The following is a 22,425-nucleotide window of genomic DNA, read 5'->3' as shown; positions in this document are numbered from 1 at the left end:
TGTTTCCCCCCCAGAGATATACATGAATAAACTTTATACCCCAAAAGTTACATATTTGGTAGACATGCAAACAACAGGGCATATTTAATCTTCCATCTACTAGAGCAATTATTCAAATACCCAAGAAGAATGAAAGGGAAGGTCAATATTTGAAACAAAAATGCTGAAAAAATGATTAAGAATCACCTAGGAACATTTAAAGAGAAAAGTTTAAAACTTGCATTTGAATATTTTATATTTGTAAATAGGACATAACATAAATGCAAGTGTATGTATGTATAAATATAAAAAAATGTGTACATACAGAACAAATATAAATATACTTACAAATAAATACAGGTATGCATACAGGTTTTTATGAAATACAAAATTTTTAAAATACACAATAGATTATTTTATTGGAGAAATCTTGATGCTCTGGTTCAGATATTGCATTTACCTTTTCATCAAACTTTCTGAGATTATTTCTTCTTCTCCTTTCTCCTTCTCCTTCTCCTTCTCCTTCTCCTTCTCCTTCTCCTTCTCCTTCTCCTTCTCCTTCTCCTTCTCCTTCTCCTTCTCCTTCTTCTTCTTCTCCTTCTTCTTCTTCTTCTTCTTCTTCTTCTTCTTCTTCTTTTTCTCCTCTTTGCAGACATGAAACTTCATGTTTGTACTTCAATTAAAATGCCAATTTTCCTAAAAGTCAACATAAGAAATTATTATAAGCCCAAACACATGAAGATAAAATTGCCATTATTATACATATCTCTTCCTAATACCCACACAAAAATATCCATTAGTATCCCCTGCTCTTCAGAAATTGTGCGTGTGTGTGTGTGTGTGTGTGTGAGAGAGAGAGAGAGAGAGAGAGAGAGAGAGACTTCAAAACATTTCTGAAATAATCCAAATACCCTCAAAGACACGTTTTCCTTTCAGTTATGAGATTTTAACATCCAAAATGATTCAGAAATTTGTCTCAATTGCCCCCTTCATCGGCGACCCGAGCCAATCCTCCTCCTTCTCAGGGAAAATAGGACAAAAGTTCCAAACTGTCGTCTAGCCCAACACCTTCTAGTTTTGTTTTAAGTGAGAGGAAAACCACAGAATTGCAGAGGAAACCAGGAGATTAAAGGCAAGAACATTTTGCTCTCTAGTCCCCTTTCATTACTCTGTTTTAGGAACTCGAGAACTTGTTGCTACTACTGCCAGAATCGGTAAAACTCCTTCGGAGCTTTCCCTCCCCTCCGGGATAAGAGAACAAGTAAGCTGCGGTGAACAGCTTTCTCTGTCCCTTAGTGCCTTCAGCCTAGCTCTACCCCAGACCCAAGCCTTTTCGAGTTTCCGAAGGAAAGATTCTGACTAATAGAAAAGGAAAGCACTGGCCTTGGTGTTAAGATGCTGACCTTTGCTCCTTTTCTCCCTGGAAAGGGGGAAAGGGAGGAGGAAACTCGCTCAGTCAAACGAGCTCCTTTATTAAGCTTCTTGGTCCCCACTTCCTCTAAGGACCTACAGGAAATTCGCACCCGGCTCTCAGCTTTAGCCCTTACCTCCAAACCTATAAGAACCCAGGGTCTGGGCTGGAATGAGAGGCAGAAGTTAAGGGAGCATGATGAAGAACGCCAGGGTAAGACTTTTGGGGGATTCAAGTCTCCTCCTCCCCCACTTCCTTTCTGGAGGGAAGCTCTCTTTCTCCCTTCTCCCTCCCAACCTTTTCCTCCACTATCTCCTCCTGTTCCACCCTCCTTCCTCTCCTGTCCCTCAACTGCCACAGCGGGATGTTAGGCTATGTGTGAGTTCGATTCGGAAAGTATTCATCATTGACTCCTAAAAAGGCTGGGAGAGTGCTCAAGAACACCCCCCCATACACACACGCACACACCCCGCACCCCAACCGATCCAAAAAGACTTTTGTTTTCTGAGCAAAGAAAGAAGACCCAGGACAGTTCACTCCACTGTTCGGAATCAACGGGAAGTGTAACTTCCTTAAAGGAGAAAAAAAAATAGTGTGAACACCTGAGGGACTTGAATTAAATCTTACTTTCCCTTGTTCTTTGTCTTTCCCCTCCCCCTCCTCTTCCCCAACCTATTTCCAACACCAACTTCGCCCCCCCAACTTCAATCAATAGCGGTTGCTGATTTTTCTCAACAATTGCAGCTGTCTAATTCATCAGTGAATAATTAAATCAAAGAAGGCCTGGCCTCCCTGCACTGCAAATGATTTAGGGCTAGAGAGACGGGTATATGGGGGGTTTTTTCCCTTTTCTAAATCCTATCAGATTGGAGCAAAAATTAGAAATGAGGACCTGAAGGGAAATGGGGTGGTGGGCGTGGAGAGAATGGAGAACTTCAGTAGCTTTAACCTGAAAAGACTTGCTTAAACTCTGGGATATAGGAAGATCCGAAAGGATGGGATGGGAATGGGGGGGGGGGAAGGGGAGAGGGAGAAATTCTGAGCCATACTTCTGTTGAAGAAAGAAGGAAAAGAAGTGGTGTTTTTCTCTGAACTGGACTTAAGGAAAGTGGGGGATATTTAGAGAGTCCCGGCTCTAGTGAGTCTTTGGAGTTAAGTCGACTGTGAAATATCATTCCCTTTCATTTGTATATCTATCTCCAGATTTATCCCCATTCTGTTACCGGGGATGAGAAGTAGTTTCTAATTTTCTGAAAACATTGTAACTTTGGGAGGGAAAGGAAAATCATTCTTGTTAACTCTATTACTGGAGATTTGCTTTTAAGTAAAATGGAGATAATATCAGAGAAACATCCAGAAACTACATTGATTTAGACATCAATCCCTCCTTTCCATGCCAAACTCACTCCTCTCCTAGGAAATAGAGTTTGTTTTTGTTTTGTTTTGGTCCAATGGGGAAGGAAGTAATTCAAGTCTTTTTCCCCGGGAAGGAAGGAAATAACCAGGTTATTGCGTTCCCTATCCCACCGTGGCCAAACCCAGAGTCGGGCCATCCTTGTCTTTGCACAATGAGAGCCCCAGCATCCAATAGTCCTTCGAAGAGAAGAAAAAAGAAGAGAGGAGAGAGGAGAGGAGAGGACAGGACAGGACAGGACAGGACAGGACAGGAGATGAGAGGAGAGGGCAGAAGAGGAAGGGGGAGCAAAATAAAGAAGGAAAAAGGGAAAACTATTTGAAGTGTTTGAAGATCACTGGAGTTGAGGGGAGGAGGGGTCTTTTCTAAGAACTGTCACCCTCTTCTTGAGAATCCGGGCTTGATTGGGGGGGGAGGAACAGTTGTCCTTCGTTTCCCACCCCTCCTGCCTCTAGTGAAGATATGGCAGTTCCTAGTATACCCATGCAGTCTGCCAATCTCAGTGTCATTCTGCCACGAAAGAGATAGGGATTAGGGGTTTTCTATCTACCCAAACCACCAAGAAGCGGGGAAAGAGCTCTTATTAGTCGGCCAACAGGTCCCCCAACTTTGTTCGACTTGCCCCAGGTAGACTCTAGGTGCTGCCCGTAGCCAGCCCGGGAAGTTGTTTTCTGACATTTCCAGGGACCGTCTCCACTTTGGTGAAATTCTACATATCTGCGATGAGATTTCAGTTTGCAGTTAAAATGAGCACAAATATGACTATGTTCAGCTTTTCAATGAGTAATTTCCTCCTTAGTTTATAAAAGCTATGTATCAAAATACTTTGCTTTACACATTTTTAATTTTAAAAATTTCACTCCCTTTTAGAATAGCTACCAATCCCCTTTAAAATGACATGCACACAAAGAAATGCCACTGAAATATCTAAGTGCGCTTAGCGTTTGACTTGGGTCGTAGAAGCACCGAAATCAGATGTCCTAAGTTATTTACTTTCTAAGAAAACTCCAAAAAATACCCCTCGAAGATCATGACATCTTAAAAAAGAAAATTCATGTGAATTAATCAGCCTATATAAATTTATTCTTTAATTCCAGCCTGGTTTCTTAAATGGTTTTTCCTACAGAAAGGGGGAATGGTTAATATTTTTGAGATTTAAATTCAGGAGACTTTTTTTGTTTTAATTAATCCACCAGGAAATTTGGAAAGCTTTGTAAAATATTCTTAGTTACAAATATTATATAAACGGAATTAAAGCACAATGAAAAGTAGATGCAATGAGTTTAAAACCTCCTTTTTTATAGGAGTGAAGGGAAACCTGTGGTCCTTATTTTCTTCTTGCTAACCTCCCTAATCCAAAATGATCATTTTTCAGAGCACATGCTACATTTAAGAAGATAATAAATTAAAGGCGACGCCCGAGTTTGGTGTCTTAAGGCCAACTTGAAAACAACCCCGCTTTCAGAGTTAAATGTGTCTTTTTTACAACCAACTGCAACTTTTGCCTCCCTTTAGAAAGGACAACAAAAAGATTTCATGCATAACTTGACCAGAACAAAGAGACCTCACGCCAGTTTTCCTTTTGTAGGGTGACAACTCGGCGAGAGGAAGAACTTCATTTTAAGCCCACTTGAAATGTTAGTTCTGAAAATCCAGTTTCAACAGATCGAATGTTGCCAAGAGGCTGCGGGCTTCGCTGCAGGCACGTTCGCTTTTGGGAAACAAAGCTGGGACTGAGATGGGAGTGTCACTCAGGAAAACTCCGAAAAGAGCCCTTTTTAGATTCTGCTAACAAGTTGGGAGCCGGTGTGTGTGTGTGTGTGTGTGTGTGTGTGTGTGTGTGTGTGTGTGTGTGTGTGTCCCCTCATAAGTGTGTCTAAAATATAACCCGAGCCTTTTTTCCCCGGTCTTCAATGAGTAGAAAATAAACTTAGCTTCTTCCCCTCCCTGCCATTTTTAGCTTGTAAACCCATTCACTCTCATGAAACCCGTTTGGCCCTGATCGCAGACAGGGCCGCCGTTCCGAGGAAGACAAACTGAGAACTAAGGAAACAAACTAGTAAAGGTATGAAATGGTCTTGGGAACGTGAACTACAGTAAACGAAGGTGATGAGCAGAAAAACCAAGAAAAATACTTGTCAAAGTTCTATTTCCTTTGCGTTACTGATTAAAAACACGCTCTCTCTACTAAACACTTATTTTAAAAAGAGTCTGTGAGCCGGGTTACTGAGGGAGGAGAGAATATACAAAGTGATGTTTCTGAGATATACTAGGAAAGCAGAACGGAGGGGCATGGGAAAGAGGAGGGGAATTTGTATCAGAGAAGAGTGCCATCCCTAATAGAGACTGAAACAACAGAACAGTTCCTTCTCCCTTGAGGTAACGTAAGAGTCTGTGTGAGAGTGTGTCTATGTCTGTGTCTGTATTTATGTCTCTCTGTGTGTATTTGTGTATCTATATGCCTATGTTTGTGTGTCTCGGTGTATCTGTGTGTGAGAGAATGTGAAACACACACACACACACACACACACACACACACAAACACCCATCTTCCTTTAGAAGACAAATTGCAAAATGCAGGTGTGTCTGCCCAGTGGAGACAAGTTTGTACGATGTGGGAACTTCATTGAATATATTCTTTTCAGTGTTCTTCTTGCCACCACCCTGCCAAGGCTGCTTACTGCCTAACTTGAAGCACTTCCTTTCTCCCACCTCCCTTTACCACCAAGTGTACATACCCTTCAGCCCTAATTCTTTGAATGGGAAAAAGTTTCAGGATGGAATGGAATCCAGTCAGAGTGTGGGGGCTGGGAGAAGATACTGTAACCATAGGTGTCCCATCTAGCCAATGATGGAGCCCCCAAATACCAGTTTTTCTTTTGCAGGGGAGCAATTCAGGAAGGAGGAGGGATGGAAGGAGACTTTTGGAACGTGCTAAACCAACTCATTCGCCCCACGTTCCTTGATAACAGAAAAGTTACCGTTTTCTCTTTAATAAAGAATTTTTTAAATTGTTTATGTATATTGCCCTGGAGACCCAAACTTTCCAGATTTAACAAGAACAGGTGTGAAGAAGAAAGATAACTGAATAGAGTTTAGTATCTCCCTTTCCAACGTCATCCCTTCCCAAAATATATTTCCCCCTCTCCAATTAGAAATAAAATTAGCCATTTTTTCCTCCTGGTCTGAGACTGGCATGAAGAAGCGGACTTGAGAGGAGATCTGGCGTTGCATTTAGTCCTCTCCAGCTTTCTCCATCCACCTAATGTGTCCACCCAACCAAGGCTACTGAGAGTCCAACTTCCGAAAAAGAAGAGATCATCCTTAAGTGCCTGTGCCCCTCCTCCCTAAAGCACCTACTGCCCCAAAGACGAATAAAATTATTGAGTCATGGTCTCTCAGCCTGGTAGACTGGATAGAGAGGATGAAAAAGCTCGATGACTAAAAAGAAACGTCTTTTTCTCCTCTAGCAGAAGGATCTCCCCTTTCCTTAAAATTCCCCTTCAATATTGAAGCTTCATTTGTTGTCTGATTCGTCTAAGTGCTGGAGGCCTTTCTGAAAAACCATTACCATTCAATGACTGGAAAATTGCTCTCATTCCTTTAAAAAGGAAAAAAAAAGGCTTCAGCGGCGGCAATAACAAACAACAAACAACAAAAACTTTCTCCAGTAAATCCTGGCCCCGCAGAATTACAAAGGAAGGATATTGACTTACCCCCGAATGGCTGATATGTTTGATGGGGGGAGGGGGGACTTTTTTTTTGAAGAATTCTGTTTGGTAGCTGCACAGACAGATGCAATTCATAGGCGAAGCTGATTGCCAGAAACGCTATAGATTAGCATGGGGTCTGCAGCACACAGATCCTGATCAATATCCCTACACTCACACGCCAGATGGTTTGGGAAAGGACAAAAATCAAATAGTTCAAATCAACCCACGATTATGTCTTTTTGTGCTTCTCAGTTCACCCTAGCTGGAGCAGAAACGTGTTCTCAGATAGGTCCTGCCAAAGACAAAAATTGCAGGTATTTTCAGCGATTGGGGGGCCAAAGGGAGGGGGGGGGAAGAGGAGGTGAGTATCCTGCAGTTCTTAGCTCTGCCTCGTATTTCTGTTGTTACTGAATAAAAACAAAGCGGATAGGTTACTTAGTCAGCTCTGTTTTTACTTAGTTTATTTTTCTTGAATAATTTATAGGCTTCCTGGTTTAATTAAATGTTCTCTAGATGCTTCTTGAAGCTAGGAAAGATGTCAGAGTGCAAAGAGGTGTGATAGGTTCAGACTTTGAGATTTTAGATCCTTCCAAGGTTGGCTCAGTTTTTTCCATTTGAAAAACAGCGAAAAATTGTATTTTTGATTAATGCCCTTTATTTTATATGCACACAATCTTCTTTTGACTCATTTTATTGTCTCTTGAAATATGGAATACAACCTTCAACAGCAACATGCTAAGCGCTGGATTTCGCAGATCTTCATCTAACTGCTTTTCTCAACTGTTTAGCCAAATCTCAACATTGAACGAAACACATTGTTCACATGCTAGGTTTCTGGGCAGATCATCAATGAATCAAACGCTCTCCTGGGGGGGGGGGGGGGGGAGGAATTTACTCCAATTAAAAGGACACAATTCTGGAGATCCCAGAACTTGTCTACTTCTATCTATCTAGTTTGCCAATGCTTAGAACACTAAGCACTTTTTCCTGCTTATTTAACCTTATGAAAAATAAATAACAATAGACATCAGACCCTTTCAAATGGTCTTATTTCCAGAGTGTTGGAATTGGCAGTCACATTTACCCCAAAAGGGATGGAAATTCGAGGTTTAAAAGGAGGGGAGAGGAGAGAGAGAGAGAGAGAGAGAGAGAGAGAGAGAGAGAGAGAGAGAGAGAGAGAGAGAGATTCGAATTGTTTCCTTAAAAAAAATCAAGTCACCATCTATGCCAGCATATTCATTTTACATTTAAATGTGACTTAGGGGGTTGCAAAACAAAACACTGAGCCATCAAGAAATATACAATGCGAAAATCTGCTTTATTGTAGTCCAAAGAAATTATACACAAAGAAACCAATACGTTTTCATGATTTCCCTGAGATCTTCAATATTGATCGCGGAAAGGGGGAAGGGAGAAGAGAGGGGGCGGAGCAGGGTCATGGAAGGAGGGAGGGAGAATTGAAGGGAAGAGGAGAAAGGGAAGAAAAAGGGAGAAAGGAGGGAGAAAAAGGAGAGAGAGAGAGAGAGAGAGAGAGAGAGAGAGAGAGAGAGAGAGAGAGAGAATATGCAACTTACCTTTAAACTATAGCTCGTAGCACGTGACTACTCTAGGCATACCGTACTAGAGTTCACAGAAGCAGACTTATCTCGATTGCATGGGAAATTAGTTTATGATGTATGACTATTTTAAATATGATATAACATACATATAGATGGAAAGTGAGCGTGTTTGCATATATTTGTAATTTGGTATGGAGGCGGTGCCTCCCGCTAAGTGTTTTTAAACATACACAAGATGCCAAATCTGACTTCAGCAGGGATAGCTAGGGATAAAAATTAAACAGGGACCCAGTTTCATAATAGACCAGGATCCAATCTCCGTTGCTTAGCATTATTGGTATTAGCTACAATAGCAACAGTGTTGCTCCCTATCACGGAGTGGTTGTGTGCTTTCTTAAACTTTTGATTTTTAAGAGAGCCGGTTAAAATTTGTCAAGTTAAATGAGCTTACAAACAGAAGGGTGAGGCGTAGCAGGTGTTAGAGGGTGTTAGTAGGGAGTTGGATGAAAGGTGTAAAACAAGAGAACTAAATTGGAGACCTCGATTATTTACCTGTCGAGTATTTGTATCACCAAAAATAGAGTTAGAGACACACGTTTCTAGATATACATACAGAATCTGGGCCTGTCTCTTCCATAGAGCCTCGGTGACTCAGAAAAAGGGTCCATTTAAAAGTGTAATTAGCAGCGTATTGGTCAGAACTCAATAAAGTTGGTCTATGAATAACTTTACTGTACACTCATGTGACAGGATGACACATATGATTCCCTCCTTTGCAAAGAGAAGAAAGGGAAAGAAAGGCAAAAAGGTCAGCGAGAGTAAGACGTGCTTTCTAAATGAATTAAACCTTTCTCTGCCGTCAAAGAAGGCACATACAGTATTTCGGGTAGTGTCCTTGTTTTCTTATCAAGTTTTCTCTAACAGCTGGAAGTGGTTGGAGGGGGGCTGTCTTAAGGAGACCCCCTGCTCTTCTTTTGACAGCAGATCAAAAGAAAATAGGTCACGCTTCTCAAACTTATGTCCACCCTGTCCTTAATTACTGTCTCTTTAAACAAAGGCAACATCTGCGCAACCTCGGCGAGCTTGAATCTTCAGTCACACAGAGAGCACAACTGCCAGGGAAGGAAGGAAGGAAGCGGGGAAGGAAGGATCGGTTACTTTTGGGCATTTCAAAATGAGTTCGTGGTTGCCCTGCCTTTTCTTGATCCAAACCCATTATCTTTTTAGCTGCATTACCATTCTGGGGATTGATGGGGTCTTTTTTTTTAAGGTGTGCTTTCCAGACTCACTTCTGGATTTCAGAATCGTGTTAGAAATCACTGACACTGCTCGAGTTTCTAAGACTCAGTAACACGACGTGGTTTTATATTGTAGTGCAGTGCAGTACAGTGCAGTGCTAGGCAGCGTGGTGTATAGAGAAGGAGGCAAGTCCGTGCTTAGGACTCGCCTGTAGCATCTGAGTGATTTGCATGTCTCACTAAAAAGTTTGCTCCCAATTAGCCGTGGCAACAATATCTCCGACTCCCCCAACCCAGAATCCGTCTCATCTCCCCTGACCCCTTTCCCTTCATCTTTTCTCGCAGCTAGAGAGGACAAGTCCCTTAAGGGATAGCTCCTAATAGCCTTAAAATTGTTGGGATGAGGCTCCCTGAGTTCTGCTTCTTGTTTTGCACTCTGGCAGTGGTGCTTGGGCTCACAAACAAGAGATTTATGAAGATGCCCCGAAGTTTAATGAATTTTTATTGGGTTAACTTTGCATGCAGTATGCTTGACTGTGCCTTGTTGCCTACGGATTTCAATCCGTCACTTTCAGTTAGCTGGAAGCCTAGGCGAAAGAGTTTATCTAAAGCAGTATAGATTATGCATGCCTCTTCCCTGTAATTTAAAGTGAATTTAAATACTTGAGTGCCTGGGTCTTAAAAGGGATAGACTTTCCTCCTCTTTGCTTCTAACAATGCTAAAAGATGCTTGTTAGGGTTTTGTGTACGCTTGTTTTTATGCCAATCTAACCAGAATAACCTTCTGGCTTATTAGCTGCAGGAAAAGATCTCTTTGGAAAAGAACTACAGAAATGTGTTTTCTCCCAGAAATGGAGAAGACACTACATCTTTAACTCTCTCTCTCTCTCTCTCTCTCTCTCTCTCTCTCTCTCTCTCTCTCCCATCTCCTCTCTCCCTCCTCCCTCCTTGACGTTTGATTCTAGTAGCAAAGAAGGGGGAAAAAAAGAAGGCACCGAAACCTCAGCCAAACATGAAACCTTCAGTCCCGCCTCTGCTCTTTCTCATTGGAACGTGTGTCTAGACACCCGGCTCGTTTAAAATTCTCCAGCTCTCAGCTGGTTGGTAGCAACGTCCATCTTGCAGAAGCCCAGCCCAGCCTGAGGGAGGGTAGGTTGTTAGAGTAGCAAACCCCTTCTGGACAGCTCCAGCTTACCCAAACAGAAGACGTAAGAGGAGGAAAGGGCTAGGACATGGCGAGGAACTGCACTGGCCCGTCTGATAGAGACCGGTGATTCCCTCCCTCCCCATCCCCCCTCCCCTCCCTTTCCCCAGACTCACACCCCATCCTCCCTACCCCACCCCCATTCCCTTACACACACATACACACACGCATACACACGCTTGCGCGCGCACACACAGAGACACGCCACATACACATACACACACAAACACATACACACAACCGAGAGGCCTTATTCACCACCTCAACACCAAGTCCCCCCCTACCCCAACCCCTCCCCCAAACAAGCATCTTGCAAACTCTCCCTCACCCACCTCCCAACCCTGCCCCCCCACCCCTACCCTCACCCCCACCCCCGCCGCCCCCGGGCCCCGATGGACTGAATGAAGGCTGCTTGTACCGCCTATCGATGCCTCACCAAAGATCTAGAAGGCTGCGCCATGAACCCAGAGATGACAATGGAAAGTATCGGCAGTTTGCACGGGGCAGCCGGCGGCAGCAGCGGCGGCGGCGGCGGCGGCGGGGGCCCGGCCCATGAGCAGGAGCTGCTGGCCAGCCCCAGCCCTCACCACTCTAGCCGGGGCGCAGGCTCGCTGCGGGTCCAGCCTCCTCATCAGGACCTGGGCACCGCGTCCTCCCGCTCAGCCATGGTGACTAGCATGGCTTCCATCCTGGACGGGGGGGACTACCGTCCGGAGCTGTCCATCCCGCTGCACCACGCCATGAGCATGTCCTGCGACTCGTCCCCTCCGGGCATGGGCATGAGCAACACCTACACCACGTTGACGCCACTCCAGCCCCTGCCGCCCATCTCGACCGTCTCCGACAAGTTCCACCACCCACACCCCCACCACCACCCGCACCACCATCCACACCACCACCACCACCACCACCAGCGCCTGTCCGGCAATGTCAGCGGGAGCTTCACCCTCATGCGGGACGAGCGGGGGCTACCAGCCATGAACAACCTCTACAGCCCCTACAAGGAAATGTCCGGCATGGGGCAAAGCCTGTCTCCTCTAGCAGCCACCCCTTTGGGAAACGGGCTGGGCTCCATCCACAACTCCCAGCAGGGCCTACACAACTATGGGCCCCCGGGGCACGACAAGATGCTCAGCCCCAACTTCGAAGCCCACCACACTGCCATGCTAACCCGAGGGGATCAGCACCTTTCCCGGGGGCTGGGCACCCCGCCCGCTGCCATGATGTCGCACCTAAATGGGATGCATCACCCGGGCCACGCGCAGTCCCACGGGCCGGTGCTGGCTCCGAGTCGGGAGAGGCCACCCTCCTCCTCCGGCTCTCAAGTGACCAACTCGGGACAGTTGGAAGAGATCAACACCAAAGAAGTGGCCCAGAGGATCACGGCTGAGCTGAAGCGCTACAGCATCCCCCAGGCGATCTTTGCCCAGCGGGTGCTGTGCCGTTCTCAGGGGACCCTTTCTGACCTGCTTAGGAACCCCAAACCTTGGAGTAAACTGAAATCTGGCAGGGAGACCTTCAGGAGGATGTGGAAATGGCTACAGGAACCGGAGTTTCAGCGGATGTCCGCCTTACGCCTGGCAGGTAAGCCTGGCATACACTGGGCTGAGCAACGGCAGTGCCGCAGAGTGCTACAGCAGCTTTTTTTTTTTAACCCTTGTCTCTTTCTCTTGCCTTGGTTTCTGGTTCTGCTTTCGTTCTTCCTCCTCTTTAGCCCTCTCCTCTCCTTTTCTGTTTTTTTTTCCCTCCCCTCCTCGGGTCACCCTGTCTCGGCACCTGCACTGACCCAGAGCACCCCGCCTGAAGGGATCAAAACCCCTTTCCACTCTACACCCTAGAATCCCCAGGAAGAGGATAGATTTTTGCCTTGCTTCCCCATTCTCGCCGCTTTTCTGGCTCCTGTTACGGTCAGCGCCCCAGGCAGAACGCCGCGGGGCTGGCTTGGGTCAACCCTCCCTCCCCTCAGCACAATGGTCTGGTCTGCCGAGAGACCTTTGACTGTAACAATTTGGCGCTGGTCACATTCTAAACCTCTTGCACTTGAAGTCCCTCTTTCAGACAATGCAATTAAGCTGACTGGGCTGCCCCGTCTACTTCAATAAAGAGGCACCAAAGGGGGCTTTCTTCTTTAGAAGGGGAAGCCTGCCCCTCCTCTCCCCATCCCCCCACAAGCAAACTTCACTTTGCACAATCTGGAGGCAAAGTATTGCAAGTGCTCTGTGTGGGCTGTTTGAGCAAATGAGGCATTTCCAAAGCATCAGAGGTTGCCTTTTGCCTTTGGACCTTACACTGGGGCCATACGCCTTTCCTAGGAGGTTTTTTCCCCCTCTCCCTGAACTCCCCAGCCAGTTCCCTTGCCCTGGACAACGCTTCAGTAATCCTCCTGCTGATAATGACTGTCCAAGAAGGAGAATGCTGGGGTTGTCGCATTAATATCCTGGGGTGGAGGGACGCGGGACCGGGGAAGTCATAAATATCTACCTTGCCTCCTCATCTCCTCCAATCTCACTTTGTATTGAGCTTTTCCCAGGCAGAGGTTGGTAACTTCTATAGGAGATCGCACTCTTCCCCCTTCTCTCCCCCACCCCCCTCCCCTCCCGGTGCTAAGAAATTAAGATGCAAGTTAACGCTTCTACAAGTAAAGCTGCAATCTCCGCCTTTGCATTACACCGTGGCTGATTGTGTGCCGAGCCGCGCTGTGGATTCGCTGCCCAAGAAGGGGACAATTACGTTGGGCATATTGTTCTAGTGAAAAATGAACTCTTTGTGCCCCCTCTAGTGGCAGCATGGAGAACTACCGTCCTCTATTGTTCTAAGATGTCAGAAATCTGCCATTAAGGTTGTTGGGGGGCGGGGGATGGGGGGAGAAGTAGAGGCTGTGTATGGAGAAAGGAACAAGAAGGGGGGGAGCCACCATTCTAGTGACTTGGATGTAAGAGTCCTTTTGGTAATAAACGGGGCTCAGAGGAGGTAGACAGGCAGTCATTGTGTAAATGGTGCAGCCTAGGGGTGGCCAGGGAGACTAGATCAAGTTCACCTTACTAGAACACCCCCTAATGAAGTTCCCTAGAATACAACAACAACAAAATCGCTCAGTCTGCATGCTGGAATAAGGTTTCTTTTTTTCCCCCGCTGAGAAGAGCTCGGGTTAGCCTTCAAGAAGGATGAGCAATCTTGGACGCACATCTTAGTAATTGCCCGCTGGCCCAGACAGCTGGTGATTTGCATAGGCGCATGCACTGGGGCGCAGGACCCGCTCCGGCTTCCTCCTGGCGTCCCTGCGCTTACATGCGAGTCAAGGAAGGCCGCCAGTCTGTGCGGGTCCCAGGCGATTGCCCGTACAGCTAAGGTGCCTGCCGCTCGCAGGGCTAGTTTAACACATGCCAAGCCGATTTGGGTAATGTGACAGGCAACATGCTCACAGATGCGGCATCGGGAGGCGTTTCTGCTCCGACATCTGCCTCCTTCACCGGCAGTTGGAGTGATTCAAATCTGACAATCGCTTCGGGGTATTGATTAGAAAGTAAATAAGATCCACTTTTCCCAAGGAGCTTACCCAAATCTGGTTGACACGAGTTGCTTCTGGGTGGTTTGTTAATGGATCCCCCTATAAACCTCCCCTCCCTTTTTTTCTTTTAGGTTATTAATTACTTTCTCCTTGTTTAATTTAATGTGACTCTGATTTTATCCTGTTCTTAGCAAAAATAGGAAGCACTAATAATAGAGTGGGAAATACGTTATATCTTAGAAAATTAAAATTAAAATCAGCAACAATTTCTTTGTTTCTGGTCTAAGATGGTTCTAAATGCTCTCTCGCACCTTGTCACAATGCTACCAAGAGTTGTAGGGCAGTGGAAGCGACTAGCAAGTTCTACACTCAAGTCTTCTGGGGGCAATTAATGCGTGAGCCATCTCCATACAAATTACTTTATCCCCCAGGTCTACCTTAGAAATCTGCCTTCCTTCCATGTATCTCTCTGTCTCTCTGTCTCTCTGTCTCTCTGTCTCTCTCTCTCTCTCTGCCTTCCCTTCCTCCCTCTGCTTTTTCAAATTCTCCAAGGGACAACTGAGATAAAGATGAAAGCTAGAGTAAATTTTAACGGCAGAGAAACCCAACCTGAATGAATCTGACACTACTTAGTAGCCTGCTTCAGATTATCTATTTTATTACCCAGTGTTGAAAAGGGACAAGAACTTTAACCTTTTTATCTAGTCATTTTATCAGTAACTACAAGTATGTTTGAGTGGTTATTAGTACATAGGAAGCTTTTTAGTTTGGGGTCAGGAGAGCACTCTCCCTCAGTAACTAGGCAGTAACTGATTTGGATAAGTAGGAATTATGGGTTAGGGTAGAACTAGATATTGGGGTGGGGGAAGAGGGAATGAGGCTTTCTCTCCATGAATTATTAATGGAAATATCAGTAAGACTCCTAACTGGAGATGCCAATGTCATTTGGGTTAAATAAACACAAAATGGGCGCCCGACTGGAGTTTGGGTTCAAAACCTTTGCCTAAAGGTCTCAGTCTAACAAAGTCAGATCTGCTCAAAGACAATCATTTTCCTGACCTCTCTCCTTCTGCCACATATATCTTTCACTTTCAATTTACTTCCAAAACAGCAATGCTGTTTTCTTCTGTTCCAGTAGCCAGACTACGAAGACAGTTTACCAGACAAGGGAGTTAAAATGTAGTGTTTGGCCCAACCCTTGCTTCCTCAAGTATGAGCCTTTTGTGGATTTCTAAACAAATTCCCTAATTTGCCTGAAGCAAGAGTTTAAGTCTGACAGAAGGCCTAGAGATAGAAATGGTAGAGACGGAAAGGATTTTTTTTAATGATTCGGAAAAACAAGATTCATATTTGATTTTAAAAAATGGACAAGAAATACAGTACACTTATTCGAAGGAGTAAAGCAGGAAGAGGGTGCTTAAAAAAAACAAAACCTTGAAGGACGATGCTCCCAGTTTAGATGGAGATTTTGTAACCTGTTTGAAGAGTGGTGAAGTTTTTTGCTCCCTAAACCGGGTCCAAGGACTTGGGTTATGTGATAAATCCGTCAGCAATGCCCTCTACACAAAGAATCCTAAGTATAATATTTCCAGTTTCAAGGACTAACTCCGGCAAATACATTTTAAAATATTGGGAGCAAGTGACTAGGTTATCCGCGGGGGAAGAAAGTGAAAATTCTCTTTGCAACCGGAAAGGGAAGAAAACTGCGGCCCACAAACTTCAAGCGGTTTTCGCCACAGATGAACCCCCATCCAAAGCTCAAGTACTTCCACTCGCTCTTTTTCTTTTTACAATTGGGGAGGGGGCTGGTTCTTAAAGAGTAAATCCTTGGGGGATAGCCCGAATCCTAGAGTAAATAGCTAATTTCCCCTCCATTAGGAGGTAGTCATCTCGATTATTTCCGAAAAGCGAACAAGGATAACTAAGGCTTGTGTTGGTGGAATTTAAGAGGACAGCACAAGGTTTCGCGTGGGAGATTTGCCGCCCGATGTCCTCCCCACCTCCTTTTTTGCTGCTGCCTTGCTGTACTTCAAGTCTAATCCCTCTTGGGGGGGCGGGGAATGGTAGGAGTAGGAGGAAGATGGCAAGGGGGAGGAGAGAGTCACTATGTCTTTCATATCTATAGTAATTATTAGTTGAGATTCTTTGGGCTTGCAGCTCTGCTTAGTGGAGTGTATGTAACAGTTCTGATGAACTCAGGCTTTCTCTGCTCCTACTTTTTTCTCCAATACTAAATCTCTGGCTCTAGAGTTGGCACTTTGGTGCCATGAAAGAGAAATCTTGGTTTAATGTCACGGGATGCACTCCCCTCAGCCCATTACAGAAACACATATAACAGTGGTGTATCACATAAAATATTTTTGCTTGATGGACTGATCCGATTAATAATTGAAGAGCTCACTACTGTCCTTGCATCTTCAAATCCCTAGCGGTTCAATAACACCTTTCTAATATGCATTAGTGTGGGAGTCCAGAGAGTATCAAGGGAAGGAAGACGAAATGCGCACATGAGAGATAACCAAAGCAGCCAGGACCTCGCAAAACAAGAAGTCTCCGCATTTATTTTTATTCCAGTCGTTCCACAGTGTGGTTATGTCACTTTCTCAAACAAATGTGTATATGGAGGCAGATCGATGCTGATAATGTTTAGAAGATTAAAAGGGCATTAATGCTGGCAACAATAACATAAACGTGTGGACCCAGATTTCATTGATCTGGAACTTGATCCGGCTAGTTTCCAGTAAACCTGATGGCGCTCTCTTCCCAGCATTGTGCTCACCATCACCCTGTCTCTCTCTCTCTCTCTCTCTCTCTCTCTCTCTCTCTCTCTCTCTCTCACACACACACACACACACACACACACACACACACACACACACACACACACATCTTTTCTTTTTCTTTCCTTCCTCCCACCCTCTTTTCTTTCTATCTTTTCTCTCCTTTCCCCCTTTCTGTCCCTTTAATCTATAAGCATGCGTTAAAACATATGGAAACCTCCCTGAATACTTTGGAAAGTTAGGTTGGAAAAAAAGAACACCGACAGAGACTATTGGCCCTGTTCACCTTGCTAGTACTCTATGGAACTAGTTCAGTTTACGGATAACTATGAATTTTCAAAAATTTATAGAAAAATCTTGGAATTTTTGCATACTTCGAGTTTTTAACCAGTTAGTCAACATCATGGCGTGGAAGGGAGCTGGAATTCCACGACTGCATTTAAAAGTGAGACTTGAGGCTCACCTCGCAAAAAAAAGCATAGAAAAAAATGACCCACTACAATGAAGAAATGGATCAGAACAGCTTTCCTTCATAATGTCGAGCCCCCGCCCCCACCCCCACCCCCCCACTGAAGAGATTGAAAAGCTGCAAAGGCTTCCAAGAGCACCTTGAACTTTAAAAAGTAACAACCAGTTGAATGTAGTCCAGGCACAAAGACTTGCGCTCCAAAATGAGACTGCTAAAGCAAACTTCGAAAAGGGGCGAGATACCCACAATCCTGAGAGATGCAGGAAAAGTTCAAAAAGTCTCAGAGAGATTCCAGGATAAAGATATATTAGGAAACTAATTTATTGACATGCCAATTGTCTTTACCAACCCTCTCTTCCACACCCAATACATTCTCAGCATACAGACTCTGTAGTCATATTTTTCTTCACATATAAATATCCCATTGGACTTTGAAAAATGGGTGTGTTTACCTTCGAAGGGCTCTTATTTTCAATCTTATTAGTTACCATCTGAGTGACTTCTGCTGGAAGGGCCTTCCACTGAAATTGGGTTATAGCAAACCAGTCCAGGTACTTGATCTATTCATCTGGGTATAACAAAAATCCCTGGAATAATAGGGTCAATAATTTCAAACTGGTGTGCAATTTATTCTTCACTTTCTTCAGGAAGATGGGGTTGGTGAAATAGTATGAAGCTAAAATGATTTTCAGCATCTCACAATTATCCAACATAACCAGACCTGTACTGCTCTCTCCCTGATTATGGCCTTCTGATTTGGATAGTAGTTCCCCACCACCCCTTATTCCTGAGTCAAAAGAATAAATTAAATTTGGGTGGGAGAGGGCTTTAGGGTTGTATTTTGTCTGTGGGATTGCAAGGTTTGGAGCAGATCATAATTTGGTGAGATGCACATGTAAACAGTACACCGTTCCTTTTCTAAAGCATTCCCCTTCTCTCCTAGATAATTTTTCACATTTTTATTCTCTAATAGAAAGGACATTGATTGGGTCCAACATTTAAGCAAAACAAATTAGTATAATACCAAGGTAACTAAAAGGTCTGGAAAAGGGATTTAAAATTTTCATTCAGTATTATTTGCTTTTCATTTAAGAAAAATCTACTGAACTAAAAGAAAAATAATGTGATGACATCTTGACCACAAGAAAAGTTAAAGAGGGCATAGAATTGAAAAGACCATAGAGGATAAAAGAATCTGATTTCTCCCATCAGGTCTCTGAGGTTTAGCCTAGATTATAATTTGCAGGGAATCCAGAAATGTATTGTTCCTTCTAGAGAATATTTCCTCTACTATTAAGGAACTATTTATTCATAAGGGTAAAAGGAGACATCTAGAAGAGATATTTGTAAAAGTTCTTAAGATGGTTCCTGGTACATAGTAGGCCTCATAAAAGTGCTTATTCCCTTCCCTTCCTTTGTTTTTTTCGGGGGGTGGGGTGGGATATACATATCCCTTCGACCCAATACTAAAGCGTTAGAGAAACAATGGCCCTACCTGTACAGAACATCTTTCTAGAAGAGACCCTACGAGCATCATGGGGATGCAGAAGAAGATATTTGGTTATACTTTTTTAACTTGAGGAGGACTAAATCTATGATTCTATTCCATTCAGAAGAACCAGGTGAAACCGACGTTCCGATGTGGATTTTTTTTTTTTTGATGTTTAATTGGTAGTCGATGGAAAGAGAAATCTGACTAGGAAGAAATGACATGGAGACAGTACATGGTAAGGGAAGGGAAGAAGGAAAGGTGGACCTTTGAGGAGCTTAATTGGGAAACTTTTCCCTCCATTCCCAGGGTTCTCAGTAAATAGCCCTTCGTCCATCTCATCTTGAAATTAGGAAGGAGAGGGAAAGAATGAAGGGAATGCGGAAAAACCACGGTGAGGCTTCTGACCTAGCCTCAATATAGCCCAACTCCTTCACCTGGGACTTTCTTTCTCCCGCCTATTCCAGTCCCAGGTGCAGAGCTTTATTTTTCATAGTGAATGTGCCTCCATTGGAAAGCAAGGACCTCCTTTCCACACAATTAGGGAACAGGAGTCTTTCTCCTCTTTTGCTCCGGGATGTGTCCTCCAAACCAGGAAAAAAACAGGGACTAATTTTCCAGGCACCCAAAGACTGGGTCGACCAGAAGAGTTTTGTATCAAATGCACATCAAGCCCTGAAGACTTTTCGGGAACGCAACTTCTAGGGGGCTTGGGAAAGAAGAAGTGGGCAGCCCTGGCTTGGGAAAATGGCGAAGGTTACAGTTGTGGAAAAGCCACAAGGGACGTGAAAAGCGAGTTTGACTTTTTTAGAGCTGGGTGCCTAGACTTCTCTTCCCCCTCATCCTTTATTAGTTTCGAGTTTTGTATTATTCATCAAATTCCCAGTCTTTAATCTTTATTAGATTGCAAGATCGTTGAGGACAGGAACTGTGCTGTTTTCTATCTTTGTTTCACCAACATCTAGGAAAAGGCTTTGTATGTAATACTTAACAAATGTTCTTAGAATTGTATTGAATTACAGGCAAGAGCATAAAACTGAGAAAAGAAAGAGAAAAAAAAACTTAGTGGTAGAGAGTCAAGAGTTTGGGTGAAGCCTTTTGTTCTTGGAGCAAGCTTACTTTCTATTCTCTCTGGGAACAAAACCCTGGGCTACCATTGGGCAAAGTGGCAGAATAATCTAATTGAGAAGAGGCCCATTAATTGGAAACTGTTGCTGATGCCTTTCCTAGGAACAGAGAGGAAAACCAGTTATCTCCCAGGAAATTATTTTTAATTCTCCTGGAAGGGAGTGGGGAAAGATCTCCTGAATGATCTATATAACATCAAATGCAGATATCCATCTTTCCTTAATGATTGTCTGATTTAAAAGATCTGTGATAAGTCTTTCCAGAAAATATTGACCTCCATGTCCAATATTTATGGACTAAAATTTTCAAGGAGCTTTTGGTTTTGGGAGACTATATAGTAGGATTTTGTTTTTGGGAGCAGTAGGGTGACTGAACTGCACTAAGGTGAAGATTTGTACTTAGATGAAGACCTATAGAAAGGGATAGTGCAGAAGGATGAGGTAGGGAAAGGTTGTGGTCTGTTACTGTACTTGGAGTTTCATTTTGTGAGCAAGATTCCTGAAAACTGTGAAAAAAAATTCCAGAGTGAGGGTTCAGAAGGGAAGACAGGATTTGTATTCAGTCTAGGCTGCTCTCTTGTCATTTGAGGATCCATTACTCTCCTGGAGAAAGCAGACTTTGTTTGGGTTGGAAGCATACCTCCAAAGTAATTTAATCAGCTGTGGACTTTGCTCTTGTAATCAAATATACATATACTTTCTCCTGCAGCAAGAAAAATAATTTCACTGTAACTGGTATTGACTTTAGAGTCATGTAATCTTTGGAAGCCATCAAATTTTTAAAGGAAAGGCAAAATTAAGGGGGAAAGAAACCACAATTTAGTTGTTATCCTTATTATTGTTAAGAGGAGCCAGTTAAGAGGAAAAAGCAGCAGGTATTGCTGGAGCTCCTTTGTATCTGCTCCTCCTTTAGCCAATATTTTACTAAGAGATGCCAAGTAATCAATCTGTAGATTTAAAATTGATCAGAAACTACATTGGCTAGTTGACTGTATCCAAAAATATGCTTTTTATTTATTTTTATCTCTCTTTGGTAACAGTGACTGTCTTTATGGACCAACAGTTGCAGAGCTGTTGTTGGGTTGGGGCACACTGACAAGAACCTAGATGTCATTCATTTCCTTGTTGCATTGTATATGATGCAGAAGGCCATGGGGCTCCAGCTTGCTAAATTCCAACCAGGCCTGGGTAGGAAATGAGTTCCTTCATTTAAAAATGACAGTCACCACTCTAGGAGACCCTAGGTGGGCTATAAGCAAAGCTGCTGTTGTGGCAATGCCTCTTCACTCAGTCAAACAAGTTTGGACTCCCCACCCCCAGGTCTGAGGCATCCTGGCATTGTCTAAGTTGAGTCTGTTAGAAAATCTGTTGTAAACACAGATCCATTGATTTGCATTTGTCAGAGAGTAAAGTTAAACCAGTGAAAAGAGGAGCCCTTACCCTTTTATGCAGGGCCAGGGAAACCTTTCATATTGATCCTATTGATCCAACCTTTCCCTTTAAGGAAACCACATAGTTAAAGACCCTCGTTCAATAGATTTACCCTTCATGCTTGTGATATTCCTTTAAGTGTTCTCATCTAGCATAGTGCTGCTTCAAGCCTACAATACAAACCAAACAAAAATGAAAGAGGTGGGGGTTGGGAGTGGTAGGAGGGAGAAAGGAAGATAGACTGTGAGAAATGAAATTAAATCAAGCTGAAACACTTACCACAAATGTGTAATGGTTCATTTGATGTTTTAGCTATATAAAACTATATAGGAAAAAGAGTAAAATAAATGAATTTTAATTTAAATTTAAAATGTTTTAAAAGGAAAAAGCTTATAAATGTGCATAGTAGTTTGTGGCTATAACACATCTGAACTTTTTAAAAATATAGCATTCACTTCAATATGTACATGACTTAGTTTTCATATGAAAACAATTATTATTTTTCATTAATAATTCCGGTGAGCATATGCAGAAAAGTCAGCAACAGAATCCAAAGGAAGGGAATATGATTTCTTCTCCATCCTAGTATCAATTTTGAACTGATTTGATATAGAATGAAAGATACTATAACAAAGTATCTTGCTGGAAGGCAATGTGGATAATTGCATAGGCAGAATATATTTTCCTCAGGAATAGAATGTTATGGAGTAAATAGAAAGAATATTGTTAAATGTTGACAAGAAGGTGAACCTAGTCTTGGATATCAATAACAGGGTCTGTATTCAGTCAAATAATTATAGCTATTAAAATCTATTTAATTTACAGAGAAGTCCACATAATCAATTTCACATAATTCCCTGGGCTTTTTTCTTTAAATAACAAAAACAGAGGATCTATTTTTAATAACCCAAAGGTTCTATACTTTTAATGGCTTAGTTCTTACTTGGATTGTTAGATCTTTCTTGTTTGCCTGTAAGTTGAAAGAAAAAATATTAATGGTTCCTTAGCTGAGCTAATATATTTATCTGTTTAGTGAGTTCAAAGGGCAGAGTTCAATTATGGTTCAGGTTAATTGAACACGGAGCAATATGCTTCTAGGGTAA

General features: G+C 43.4%; 1 protein-coding gene and 1 long non-coding RNA gene across 4 annotated transcripts in view; one reads left to right on the top strand and one right to left on the bottom strand.

Annotated features, from left to right (window-relative positions):
- The window catches only part of LOC141502416 (uncharacterized), a 293,674-nt gene that overhangs the window by 153,828 nt on the left and 117,421 nt on the right, over positions 1 to 22,425 (bottom strand). For all 3 annotated transcript variants that reach the window (XR_012472522.1, XR_012472523.1, XR_012472524.1), the window contains exon 3: positions 440 to 675. This is a non-coding gene — a long non-coding RNA (uncharacterized LOC141502416). The remainder of the gene's footprint in view (positions 1 to 439; positions 676 to 22,425) is intronic.
- The window catches only part of ONECUT2 (one cut homeobox 2), a 72,526-nt gene continuing 61,020 nt past the window's right edge, over positions 10,920 to 22,425 (top strand). Inside the window, exon 1 of the mRNA XM_074207145.1 lies at positions 10,920 to 12,102. Within this exon, the coding sequence (XP_074063246.1) occupies positions 10,920 to 12,102 (1,183 nt within the window). The remainder of the gene's footprint in view (positions 12,103 to 22,425) is intronic.

The sequence above is a fragment of the Macrotis lagotis genome, chromosome X (genome assembly GCF_037893015.1).
Source record: "Macrotis lagotis isolate mMagLag1 chromosome X, bilby.v1.9.chrom.fasta, whole genome shotgun sequence".
NCBI lineage: Eukaryota > Metazoa > Chordata > Mammalia > Peramelemorphia > Peramelidae > Macrotis > Macrotis lagotis.
Note: the sequence above shows the minus strand (reverse complement) of the source record. Positions and strands in the feature narration are given on the sequence as shown.